This window comes from Sparus aurata, chromosome 22 (genome assembly GCF_900880675.1).
Source record: "Sparus aurata chromosome 22, fSpaAur1.1, whole genome shotgun sequence".
Taxonomy (NCBI): Eukaryota; Metazoa; Chordata; class Actinopteri; order Spariformes; family Sparidae; genus Sparus; species Sparus aurata.
In genome coordinates, this window is record NC_044208.1 from 7389540 (window position 1) to 7403679 (window position 14140).

At 38.6% G+C, this 14140-nt stretch overlaps 1 protein-coding gene across 8 annotated transcripts in view; it reads left to right on the top strand.

Annotated features, from left to right (window-relative positions):
* The window catches only part of col12a1b (collagen, type XII, alpha 1b), a 137801-nt gene that overhangs the window by 30372 nt on the left and 93289 nt on the right, over window positions 1-14140 (top strand). For all 8 annotated transcript variants that reach the window (XM_030404872.1, XM_030404868.1, XM_030404866.1 and 5 more), the window contains 8 exons: window positions 2066-2335; window positions 4463-4723; window positions 6310-6502; window positions 7497-7621; window positions 10700-10849; window positions 11902-12021; window positions 12464-12628; window positions 13087-13233. In XM_030404872.1, the coding sequence (XP_030260732.1) occupies window positions 2066-2335; window positions 4463-4723; window positions 6310-6502; window positions 7497-7621; window positions 10700-10849; window positions 11902-12021; window positions 12464-12628; window positions 13087-13233 (1431 nt within the window). The remainder of the gene's footprint in view (window positions 1-2065; window positions 2336-4462; window positions 4724-6309; window positions 6503-7496; window positions 7622-10699; window positions 10850-11901; window positions 12022-12463; window positions 12629-13086; window positions 13234-14140) is intronic.

Sequence of the window (14140 nt, forward strand, 5' to 3'; positions counted from 1 at the left end):
TCAAAATGCATAAACAAAGGAACATACTTGTGTATTATAACCGGATGTTTTACACAAGTTTGAATGGGAATGGAATATTATTCCCATTTGTTTAACCTTATTTTATTACTGCAAAGCGAGGGGGCAGTGGTTACCATGTCTTCAGGTTCCAGGATTGGAAGGAAAACATGGGTCTTAAGCCAAGCTCCAGGATGGTAAAAACAACATACTGAAGACTATTTTTTTTATTCTTTATTAGAGAGCAGAGGCAGAGAGGAAATGGGGGCGAGAAGGGCATGTAGCATACACCATAACCATTCAGCTACTAAGATGCTACTGAAGATTGTTCGTAGAGCCTCAACACTGGAGTCACTGGAGCGAGTTCCTTCAGGGGGGTCAGAGAAAGGTCAATGAGTCGTTAAAATCAAAAGGGTTCACCCTCTGGGAAGCATTCATCTTGTTTGTAATGTTTACACTGTGTCCTGCGGGTGGTGCAAAGGAAAGTAGTGGTGTGATATTTGAAAATCTGAAGGGCTCATCATCTGAGGAGTATACATACCATCAGTTACTTTTGTGCGTTGGCCTGATACTAATACTAAAGGAAACATGAGTGAGTCAGCAAAAATCTCACTAAACACTCTCTGGGCACCATGCCTGTACACAGCCAGTCATATGTTAAGTCTGTCTATTCTTGTCAAGGATCACAAAACTAAAATTTAGTTAACCCTTGTTTATGTTAAGGATTGGATTAAGTTCAGAAACAGCACATACCATCAAACATATTTTAACATGTTTTATGCAAATTGTGAAATATAGCATTTGAAACTGTGACTAGTTATGTTTTGTTGTTCTTTTGCTTTGAGGGTTATTGGTGGTTGGCAAACAACTGGTTTATTTTCTTGTTTCTCGACTCGCTCTGTTTATCACAGCAATACTTAATATAGCCTATACTGCCAGCTTCTTTCAAAACAAGGCTTTGTGTAGCTTCATTTATATGCTCCAAAACAGATGATGGACAGTTTCTTAATACGCATTTTCTTTTTGTTGTCTTTATTTGAGGCATTTCAAAAATGTGTTTGACAATTAGATGGGAACATGGCAAGTTAGAACTTCATTTGAAAGATCTTTAAAGGATAATCCTTCTTTATTACACTATATTACTTTATTTATACTTTATTTTCCTAGTTAAGTAATTGTTAGAAGTTGTTAAAGATTTATAAATGCTGCAACGTTGCTCAATGAGAGAGAAATCAGACAGGGCAAGAGAAATGAGCAGTAGATGAGACAAATTGTAATCAAATTCTGTCAAATGCGGGTGAATGGTAGAAATATTACCCAAACTGTCCGTTTTTAGTTACAGTTTATGTCTGAGTTCAACTTGAAATGACAGTGACAGCCATAAAAATACAGACCCAAGTTATGAACTGCAATGTCAGAGGGCCATCAGGATACTGATGGTTCCTAAATATGCACTGACTTGATGGATTAAAGATGTCCATTAAACTACAATGCAGAGACTTCATCCCTTGTTATCCCGCTGGCTCTGTGGACATTTTAAGTTCATCCGGTTCTTGACACGTTTCATGTCTTTCCTCTCCCATGTTGCCTGTAACCCAACGCTCTGCACTCTCTAATGAAGCAGAAATGTCTTAAAATATCCTCAGAAGTATAAAAGAATCCCGTGTGTCTCTCCAGTCGTCTCTGCCCTTTATAAATGTGGTGAGTTGTTCAACTCTTCTGTCCACTCAATGGCCTTTTAATATTTTCCATTTTAGAAAATAATCAGATCTGCCAGCACATCCAAATGGTTCCTTTTGTTTTACAGAGAAGATGGATTCAAAAACAAACTGTTAAATGCTGGAAAGAACATTTCAGCAGCACAGTCACAGTATGACTTTCAACAACATAAAAGTTGCTCACAGATGAGTTTCAAAACATCTGTTGTGATCTTGGAGGACATTTTTGGGATTGGGAAATGGTATTATGCTCAAAATCAGGGAGTTATCATTCAGATTATAAATCTAAATACCGTCTTATTAAAATACAGAAACTGATAATAATCGGTACCTTTGCTTGTTGTTTTCAGAGGTGGGCCCACCTAAAAACCTGGTCACCAGTGACGTGACCGACACCAGCTTTGCTGCATCTTGGACGGCAGCACCAGGGAATGTGAAGATGTATCAGGTTCGTTGGAAGTCGCTGTTCTCTGAGGAGGCTGGAGAGAAAATGGTGCCAGGAGATGTCACCAACACAGTGCTGGAAGGTCTGACTCCAGAAACGCTCTACCAAGTTTCTGTCATCGCTGCTTATGGTCACAAAGACAGCGACCCACTCACTGGACAGGAAACCACTGATGGTAAGACACTGCATGAGCTCTGGAGAATAAAGGAATTAGTTGAATTACTGAACACATGATCAGTAAGACTCCATTGCACTTTTCATAACCTGGGTTACAAAGAGCTAGCACGTTAACTCTGCCTAATCAGCAGGCAAAAGATTGTAATATGATTGGATTTACACTCGTAAGACTCCTGTTTCTGTTCCTCTGACAATCATTGGATATTTAAGAATGGCAGAACGGAGAGAGAGAAATCCTGGTTTCTGGTTAAAAGAACTTGTTCAAGGGTGCAGAGATGAGTTGCTTTTGGATCAACTCCGCAGCCCTGGAAGAGTGAATTCAGGTGTTTTAAAATCAGTGGTCAGGTTATGAACTCTCACAGGGAAGTTTGGGACATTTTCACTGTATTTTCAGTGTACACATTTGGCAGAAAATGCTGTATTTTGATTACAGGGCAGTGTGCAACATCAATATGAACATCAAAGTAAATTAAAGACGTCCTTTTATCACTAAAACAAAATGAATTTCAGAGCTTGCACAATCATACTGTTGGCTCTCTCTCACAGTTCTCTGCTTCTAGTTCACGAACATTGTCCAAATTTAATTTACAGTATTCATTATGTGCAGTGAAAAACCAAAGTGGTGACAGATTTGCTGCGAGGCTCTCTTTAATAACACGACTCATGTCTGAGGGGAATATTAGTACGACGTGTGTGTCCCGTGAATGACGCAGTGAGAGCTGCAATCTGACATTTTGTATAAGAGATGAAGCAAACTCTAAGTGTCAACACATTTGTCTTTCTATATGCACACTTGGGAAATTAAAACTGCCCCAATCGACACAAACAAGACACCCAAAACAAAGCAGCGTGTAGACAAAGGAGCACATTTCAGTACATATTGTTCCTCTATGGGTCTTTCCAGCAGGACGTTTACATCTCCAGCTTCACAGATTTGTTCAAACCTATCAACACATTGAGGAGTTGAATGCTTTTTTTTCCACCAATAAAAATCCTCCAGAGTGAAATCAAGTTGGCTCAAAAACTTTCCTTGGGATCATTAAATATACAAATTATTCCCTTGCAAAGTTTTCGTAATCACTTGCAGAATCATCGGAATAAGTTAATTTCATTTTACAGGGCTCTGGTTGTTTCAGGGGAAAAGGAAAATGTGGTTAGCATTTTCTATAAATTGATCATTTCTGGGTGAATGCCTAATTCATAACCAATTAGTTTTGGCATGAAGCTCTTGGTCTTACACAACATTTAAGCTTGCCGTTATGAATACATAACGATTATGGAAGGAATATAAAGAAAACCACACTTGGCCTGGAAAGAAAGAAGGAAATATGATTGTTTTTAGGTTTGAGATGAAAAATAAGAGCATTTTTATGGCTGTGAAGTAGCCACCAGAAGTTTGTAGTGTACAAGCACATGCAGAACATAAAAACTGATAAAATATGGTCTGTTGAAGAAGATTTGATAGTAGAAGGAACAGCCTGGTTGGATGTTTTAAATCATATGTTGTCTTTATATTTATTGACTTTCATACAAGAAGAACATTTGGATCAACAAATATTTTTGATATGTTTTTGTCAGCTTAAACAAATCTTGTTAATAATCAAGCTCTATAGAAAGAGCAGTAAATATTCACGTTAGCCAGTGTTCAGTTTTCCTTGTTTTTCTTTATTGAATTTTAAAAAATGTTCTAAATTAGAAACACAAAATTCTGTACAATACAATACAATGCAATACAATACAAATTAAGTAAAATAGCCAATGTCAACGACAGCTACTCATACAAGAACTAACAGGACAATATAAGACCACTAAACAAAATAACATTAAAAAAGAAAAAAAAAAGATGGCATCAATATTACCTAACCAAGCAAACAAGACCATCAGCAAGAAGACTGGCTATTTCTTTACATAAATAAGTTCTTATCGTTTTTCTTATAGCCTGTCATGGGGTTGGATTCCTCACAAAATGATACCGTTACTAGGAAATAGACTAAATCCTGATTCTTCCCTTCAAAAAGTACAACTGGCAGTCTCTAACAATCACGTAATTTCTTTTAAATCTAAAAGTAAATTTAAAAGAAACTAAATATTTATCTGATATTGAGTATTTTCTTTGTGTTTTCAGCCTCTGCTGCTGGTAAACAGTTGACTGTATCGGACGAGACTGAGCATACCATGAAAGTCACGTGGACACCAGCACCAGGCAAGGTGAGCCACTACCGGCTGAAATATATTCTCAGTGCTGGAGGGAAAGAAGTGGCCCTGAAGATCCCAGGAACATCCACCACCATGAAGCGCCTGCAACCCAAAACCACTTACAACATCACCGTTCACCCAATCTACAAGCGCAGGGAAGGAAAAGCAAGGCAAGGAGTAGGAACGACACGTACGTTGGTCCATAATTCAACCCTATGACAGACAGTCTACTGCAGAGACATGTCCATCTTAACCGTGATGTTTAAACCTGAGGTCATTTTTAAAACATTACTGTTGGTGGAACAAAATTTAAAAATCTGCTGCTGAGGTATGGATCCCAACCCCAGAGTCTTAAGGTGTCCTGTGATTGGCCTGCCAGACTAGAGGTTAAAATTGAGGTATGAGATTAAAAATTTTCAAGCATTAGCTGTGGCTTTTGGGCTATGCTGCTACTCTCTTTTTGCTTTGTTAGTTACTTCACTTTTCACAGTAAGATTATTCATAATGTTAATAGTATTTACTGCACATTTTTGTATATATTGCTTTTGAACATTTTGATAAGTTAATGGTACGAGATGTGAGCTAGTAACTCAGTGTAGCACAGCCTGATTTTCAGAACTTGGCTAACGTTCGATCGCTAAAGGTCTTTTGTTGTACTGAATGCTGGAAATTGCTGCCAAAAATAAGATCAGTTGACATGTACTTCCTTGGTAAAGCGAGCAGTAATACTCATTGCTCATAAATTGACAGTGCTTTTCTTCATTTTAGTAACAGCCTAGGCCAGCTGACCGACTAACCTCGCTAATGATGATTATCAGTGATCAAAATTGCTAACTTACAAAACCGAATGGTAAATACTATTATTAATACAATACTATTTTTTCAAGCACTTGAAAGAGCAATAGTGACCTAATGTGCGCCAAGCTCTGAAACTCTGTCAGCTAGCCTAGCTGTCTGCCAAAGAGAAGAAAAGTACCATCAAGTTTATTAGCCATGAAGCTTTCGTGTTCACTTTCCCACAGAAAGAGAATGTTCATGTTTTTGATAAATACAAAGACATTTTTTAAAGGAAAACTTTGGATGCAAGTTCAACATGTACAAATAATTGAAGGCATACTTCAATAAAGTTGAAGGGAATGGCTGAGTGATACCATTGACCTCCACTAATTTAGCTGACCAACAGGACATATTTGACTTTATGTGAATCCCTAAATCAAACTATCCCTTTCCAATCAAGGATAAAGACTCTATTTGAACAGGCTTCCAGGATGTTCTCTTGTTGCATGTCAGTCTTTGCCAAACAAATGGAGAAAAATGGCCTATTTGACAATTTCGCTGCTTGTTTCAAGAGAAACATCAGCACATCATGCTGCCTTGGAGAAAAATGGGATTTTGTCATCCAAGTTGCAGATTTTTTCCTTGTTCCACCAAAAATAAGATTTATGAATGACTTCAAGTTTAAACGACTTGTTAAGATGACTATTTTCACACTACAGGTGCTGCTGCGCTGCAGAGAAGCAGTGTCTTTTCACTAGAACACTAAAATCACAGTTAAACATATGCTCAATCACACGCTACCAGTACTAACACACAGCATGACACTGGGCTTTTTAACGAGTGACAACGGGTTCAAGGTATTGTATTATGGACTAATGACAAACTGGCTTGAATGTGGTGTGGCTGATCTTCAAAACCTTTGCCAATCGTTGGAGTAGTGTTAAGCCTTTATTCCTCATGAGTTTGTCCTGAAGTTCTGGCCGGGTTCTTCTATTTCAGTGTCGCCCTACAAGGCTCCCAGAAACCTCCAGACCTCAGAGCCCACCAAAACCAGTTTCAGAGTCACCTGGGATCCAGCACCGGGAGATGTGAGGGGCTATAAAGTGACGTTTCACCCCTCAGGAAATGATGTTGACCTTGGGGAACTCCTCGTTGGTCCCTATGATAGCACAGTCGTTCTAGAGGAACTGAGGTAAGCTTCCATAATTGTCAGATATTTGATTGTTCTGAAGAAATTCATGCCTTAATTATAGAATTTACCACTCAGGGAAACAATGAATATTAGATGATAAAGAAGATCAACCATCTGTAGTAGTAGTGCCCTTGTCAATGCTAGTATGACTTTAGCAACCACTTTGAACTTCACAGAAAACATATATTACACACCCTAGTCATCATCATTGGCTGTATATGGACCGAGTTCTGATAAGTGAAGCCAATACAGAAGCACCTTAAACCTGCATTCTTTCTAATTGGCCAGCAGGTCGCATAAAGTTGTTTCAAAATAAAATCTGATTGAATGTAAGCTCATGAAAAGCAGTTTCTTCTTCAACACAGGATGATCACAAAAAAGGCGGTCCCATTTAGAGTAAAACAGATGATAAAGCAGATTAGACAAAGCCTGTCGCTGTTTCTGTTGGCTTGAGACCTGCCCTCTGATCTAAATGTGGTCTCCTCTGCTGCCACCAGAGGCTTCAAAACTGTAGTCAACAATCCAATGGATGACGTCATGGATGGCTTACACTTGGTAACCACTGACCATTTCCCTACCATCACCAAGCAACAGCCTGGTGACAGTCTATCTGAAAAAGTAAAAAGCGTCTATCAGCCACATAGCAATGTTATTCCAACCACTTTATAAAACCCAAGCAAAAATCATCTACAAACAGATCTTGCTAAGGTAGCTATCATGCCATTTGAAAGTGTTGTTAATTCCAATATGTCTGAAATAAGGACAATATAGGACTGTTTTACACAGCTGTTTTACATAAAACAAACACACTTTACTGTAGTGCAGCTTGATGCTGAAAAAAAAAAAATCATTACCTACAGTTTAAACACCTACCTTCTTTTACAGGTTTAGTCATTTGAAATACCATCTGTTTTTTAAAATGTTGGCATTAAAGTCGTCTAATTAAGATTGTGAAAGACTGATGTAAGTTTATGTCCTTTTCTTCTTCCCTCAGGGCAGGAACAAAGTACTCAGTTGCTGTTTTTGGGATGTTTGACGGAGGGGAGAGTATGCCACTGGCAGGAGAGGAGAAGACGACCCTCACTGAGATTCCTAATAATGATCCACCTATTTCTACTGGTAAAAACTCCACCACTCTCCAAATACTCCATTAGCAGCCATAAAGAGCAGGCCTGCAGACCAGACGCCCTCTGATCCAATTCATTTCAGAACAGGAGTGATCTGACTTCGAAGTGCCGCCCTGATCAGTGCCAGAACATTGAATTATTTGTTGTCAAGTGGAATTACGATCACTGTCTCTTTGACCGAAATTGGACGCAGATGATTATGATTAGTGTAAATTATTTTGAGCTGCTTGGCTTGCATCGCCTCCCTCATATCTCATTTGAAGTCTGGAGCAAAATGACACGCCATTTAACAGACATGCTGAAGTGTTGACATTAAAATTTATAAATTGCCCAGTTGGACACATTCCCTGACCATCTCACATGCTATAAATGTGCCAATGTGTGAGCAGCCACCCCATAACGTGTTGACCTTTAACGGTGACGCAAACAACATCTATCTTCATCCGATCCCAGATGAGTTACTCAGATCTGAGTATCTGCTGCCCAAATTTTTATTTAGTCTTGCAAAAGTAGATATTTCCCATTTTCATGTTGTTTGAAGAAACGGGCTCTGCTTGCAATTACAGACTTTTTATGTTCCAGAGCTTTTTTGTATGCAGTTAGGAAAATGTTATGCTTCTCATAAGACCCCAGAGGAGGTGCTGACCTTGGGCAGAAATTCCTGCTGTAATGGGGAGCAGACACAGTGACCGACTGCCCACTGAGTGGGGAACTGGCCAGGATGTTCCACTGAAGTTCCACTCAGAGATCCTCATATATTAAGCTGCAGCTCTCATATGGCAGCCTGCTTAGAGGCAGCTTTAGTCCAGTCCCTGACAGGTCCATAAGATCTAGCAGAGCCACTTCGATATTTCCGTCTTACACTGCAGGAATGTTCTTTTTTACACGTCATAAAATACGTTATTCCTTTTTTAATTTACTTCTTTAAACAAAGTACTAAAAGGTTGACAGGGAAGTGAAATAATTCTACTTCCAACTATGTTTTATTAAGTCACTCTACATTTTCTGGAATCAGGTTGTGTTTTGCAATTTTTGAGTTAACCACCATTGAATGTAAAAATTTGACATGATTTTAGCTTAGTTAGTTTGCCACACTCTCATTTTTATATTCATAAGTTTTTAGACTGAAAATAGATACTGAAATAGATTAAAGAAGGAGCAAGTTAAAACTTTGACTTCCATATCTTCCATAGATTTCTGCCAACTGGCTACTGAAATTAACATTGTAAGGGTTGAGTGCCAACAGTCATAATTTTACAGATATTATATTGAGCATCTGCTCTGCAATGACACCCTTTTTATCAAAATCTCTTTAGGTTATTTTCTGTTTAAATTGTTAGTATATTAGATGACTGTAAACTCAATGTTAAACGCTTGACAGAAACTGTCAGTCCTGTTGTGTCTTTAGCTGTTAGCTCTTTTAGCTCTGTTGGCTCTAGAAGCACAGACTCAGCTAACTAGCTCTCCTCCTACGGTTTTCAAGATGGATTTGTTGTCCAAAAGTCAGCTTCATCCAGGAAAAAATAGGTTGTTTACCCCAACGATAGTGAGTTGGTGGTTTTAACACATCATATTTCCCTAGATCTTCTATAGTAACAATAGTAAGACCATGATAATATGTTTTTTAATCAAGAAATAATTACATAAATGCATTGGCGAGATCTCCCTGTTGGTCCTAAAAACATTCCATATCATCCCCAAGACGAAGTGACAATGTTACACTAAAGCCCTTCTAAGGGCATCTAGTCCAAAATGGCTTAAAATAGCTGCTCATTATTTTATCAAGCGATTAGTTTCAAGGTCAAGAATGAACTGAAGTGCAATGCTTTCCAACATTACATTAAACTCTGTGCTCAAATTATACCAGATGCTCTTTGTGCGCCCCTTATTGGTCTGTATGTTTTGAAAGTTAGATAATAGATTTAAAACTGATGAAAACCATCACGTCAACTAAGTCATACTCATCAGCTGCCATGAAACACTTAAGAGGGGTTTTTTTGAAAAACAAAATGCTAACCTTGTGATGACACTCTCAGTAGACACATTTGTTTTGTGTGTATTTTTGATTTTGGACTGAAACCTTTCATTTCATTTTAGGTTTTAAAAAGACAGTCAGCCTGAGTGCACAAACAAAAAAGTCAGAACTGCTGCAGGATTCTGCGGGTCACCAGTGATTTATAACTCACAGTCAGACAAAGCTGGATATTTATTTGCTGGGACTCTCACTCAGAGACACTGGATCCAGCAGTCGTCTGCAGCATATTAGATGCCTCTTAAAGCTTCCTCTGTTTATGACATCTGTTTTTATTAATGAATGTCGGAGGGACACATGAGTATATTGTTTACCGCTAGTGATATAACTCAAACAGACTGGGGCCAGGGATCCGACTCTGTTCTTCTTAGCGTCAAGCATCTGTTTCTGCGGCCTGCTGGAAAAGAACAAAAACATTTAATCGATTGTCTCCTAACCTGTTTTCAATTGTACACACAGGGGCCACTTTTTTAAAAACTTCTAGCTTGTCGTCCTCAAAAAGAGGACAAGTGCCCATTTTTCACCCCTACAGGTGCCTGGAGCAGGAATGTGCAGTAACTATTGGGAACATGAGGCCTCATATATCACAGTGTCAGAGAAGCTGACTGCTGCTGGAGGGTTCAGCCTCAGTGTCAGCCAGAAAAGACCACAGGCTGATCTGCTGCTGGATGTAAAATCCCAGACGACTCGCTGTGCTGGAAGAGACAGAGAAATAAGGCCCAGAAGAGAGAGCAGTTAATCCAGAACCAACAGCTGTTACACAATGTGTTATGAGTGTGAATTATTTGTGTTACATAATGCTGTGTAAAACCTCTGCTGTATAAACATCTTGTGATTGTCAGAATTTGTGATGTATTCTTCTCTTCCCTGATGTATCCCACAAAGTTTCCTCTCACTTTTTTCCACACTTCCTCACACACATTTACCTCAAATAATTTATATGAATCTGATGGGACACTCGTGGCGGGTGTCTGTGGTGTACCAGGTGTCTCGCTCATTGCCTCCCTCCTCCTCCTCCTCCTCACCATCTCCCTGCAGACACTCAGTGTAAGACCTCAGCCAAGGCCGACATCGTGCTGCTGGTCGACGGCTCCTGGAGCATCGGACGCATCAACTTCAAAACCATCCGCAACTTCATCGCTCGCATGGTCAGCGTATTCGACATCGGACCTGACCGAGTCCAGATTGGTAATATTCTTACTACTGTTACTATTCAGACATCTGCTATTACCATCACTACCTGTCCTATCTGTACTGCTTTGTCATTATTACTAATAACAATCTATTAAATAGTTCAGCTCAATTCAAGAACTAAAGCTCCTAGTTTTGGTACTTAATAAAAGTGGGAAATCTTTACTAAATTTCCACTTGTGCCAACTACAGCTACCACTGCTACTATTGATACTTATAAAACAAGGACACAGTAAGGTCTTTATCATTAGCATTAATGAGTAGTAAAAGACCTTGTAAGTCTTTATAATATGTTTAGTAACATTAATAAAACTCAATAAGTGTAAATACCATAATTAACATTGTTATTAGTAGATTATAAGACTTAAGTGCTTAAGAAGAAGACTCTTGTTTATTGCCTTTTTAAGATTAATACATATTCTACGATATATTTAGTAAGGGTTTTTGGTCTGTGGCATAAACAATGCCTTACTACGGTTAATACATTCTTTATTATGCACTTAGTCCAATTGCCTACAATATATCGCCAACTTATTAACTAACTGACTTATAAAAAATATAAGTTCTTATAAGTCTTGATGAGAATGTAACAACTTACATGTTTATAATGCTATTATTAATGCATTTATAGGCTCATTAATGTTAAAAGGCATCTGATAAGGAGTGCCTTCTTTCCTTTTATTTCACACTTATACAAGGACCTTATATCTAGAATATAGTGCCTCATTTAGTACCACCACTTCTACTCATTTCCTCATTCTACTACTGTCAGTGTGTTAACAGCTGCTGTTGATACTGCTGTGGCTATTCCCACTGCTATTATTGCTGACTTACTTCTAACTGCTCATTCTACTACTGTTACTGCTGCTGGCAGCTGCTGTTGATACTGGACAAATGAAGGTGATGGCATGGTTTTGCCAATGTATTATTTTTGTTTATCTGCTACAGTTTTTTTGTTGGTAAACCTGTGTATTTGGCATCATTTGTGTATTATTTTGATTGCTGTTAATTTCTTAGTGTGTTTTTAATACTACTTGTGTTTTCTGCAGGTCTGGCTCAGTACAGTGGAGACCCAAAGACCGAGTGGCACCTGAAGGACCACCCGACCAAGGAGTCCCTGCTAGATGCCATTGCCAACCTGCCATACAAAGGAGGCAACACCATGACAGGTGATTCAACAGCACTTCCACACAATAATTAAACTGATCTAGGATGGTCAAATTTGGGCAGTAATGCATTTTCTCTGAAATAGAACCCCCAGCTTTTATTGCTTAAAAGGTGCAACAAGAATGTTGAGAAATAGGGCTGCTATTGATTTCTTTTATTGTCAGTTAATCTGTCAATTATTGTCTCGATTAATCAGTTAGTTCTTTGGTCTATAAAATGTCAGAAAAGTGTGAACAATGAAGATCAGTCCATCCCAAAACCCAATATGTCATCCTCATGTTTTTAACTTAATCTGCCCGAATATGGCTTTAGAAACCACTACTTTTTGTTGTCAACTCAGATTTACACATTGTACTTGCATGATTATTACTGTACTTAGAAATTTAACATACTACATGTAAATGTCTTAAAAGCTTTATATAACCCTGTATTCATGTCCAACAGGAATGGCTCTGAATTACATCCTTCAGAACAACTTCAAAGCCAATGTAGGACTGCGTCCAGAGTCCAGAAAAATTGGTGTCCTTATCACTGACGGAAAGTCGCAGGACGAAATCGTCTTCAACTCACAGAACCTGAGAGACAGCGGCATCGAGCTCTATGCAATCGGTGAGTGAGATTGTCAGTTTGAATGACATGAATGAATGCATTCTCACCTCAGTTCGTAGAGCAAGGGAGCTCCAATTTGTATATGCTTTCCTGTGAACATGGAAAACTATAACTTTCAAAGAATAAGGTGTCTTATTTCTTGTGTCTGTCGCATGGAAATATCATCTTGCAGCTAGAGGACCATACTGCTGATTGATTGACCAAGATTTTAGATTTTTTTCCCATGTCAGAAATTTCATTTTACTTAACAATATTAAATCAAGACAGATTCAAGTTTCAAAAAGTTGTTTTTTTAAAAGCTGATGGTGAGTTGAGGCACGGAAACAGTTTATTTCTTCCTGACTCAAATCTTGATGGGCAGAATATGTATATGTCACCTTACAAACCAGATACACGTTTGTCTTGTCTTTAGCTTTGTTTCTTTCAGGCACTGGTCTGACAATACATTATTCTCTCAGGTGTGAAGAACGCAGATGAGAACGAGCTGAGGTCCATCGCCTCTGACCCCGACGAAATTCACATGTACAACGTTAATGACTTCCAGTTCCTGCTTACCATCGTGGATGAGCTCACAGTCAACCTGTGTAACAGCGTCAAGGGTTCAGGTAGGGAATGAGTCACAGGTAGCATCGTCATCAAACTGACAAGTCTTGTTGTGATTTTGTTACAGGTATGAAAGGGCCAATTAATTTGAACACAGCATTTTGAAATTCGATCCATTTCCTTTGACAAAAATATTGCCTTCATCTGGACCCTGACACACATCCAAACATTTTTGCAGGTGCTTTGCAACAATAAGCTGTACAAACCACACATTGCTCTCATATCAGTAGTTCTTTAATTCTGCATTAACTTGACAACGTTCGGACTCCAAAATGTTTCCTCCTAAACTTGGCAAAATGTTGCAGCCTCATCTGAAGTATTTATTTTTCTGATGGTTGCACTATAAACAACAAAAAAGAGAAAGCAGAAAAATGGGTGGCACTTTGGCTCTATATGCATTTTTCGTTTTGATCTGATGATGCCTTGGTCCTCAACTCTTTTCAATATCATAACACCTGATTAATAAAATCAGTAAATTTGAAGATGAATTGTTTCTGATTTTAGTTTTTACTCTGCATTTTTCATAACTTCATTGCTGAAACAGAGCCATTCGCTGCAGCTTGCAGCTGTAATTCCAGCTTTTTCTTTGAATACCGCTGGCTCAGATTTACACCTCTTAGTAGTTACTGGTGGTGGAGGTCAGGACTCCGGAATTTACAAAGCCACAGTGTTTAAGACCGACAACCATGTATTTGTCAAATTTTACTGCAGGCTTTCATTTGGTTTTACAGGCGCTCAAGGGCGAGAAAGTCTCTCTGCATATGAAGGATGACAGAAACCTTTAGTCCAAGTAAAGGCGTGGATATCAGCAGAATTATACTTCCTTGGTACAGCTGCTTTTACCCTTTTTGAATGATTCAACGAATAAGTGTTGACTAGGAGAAAGTACAAATTCTGCAGTCCATATAA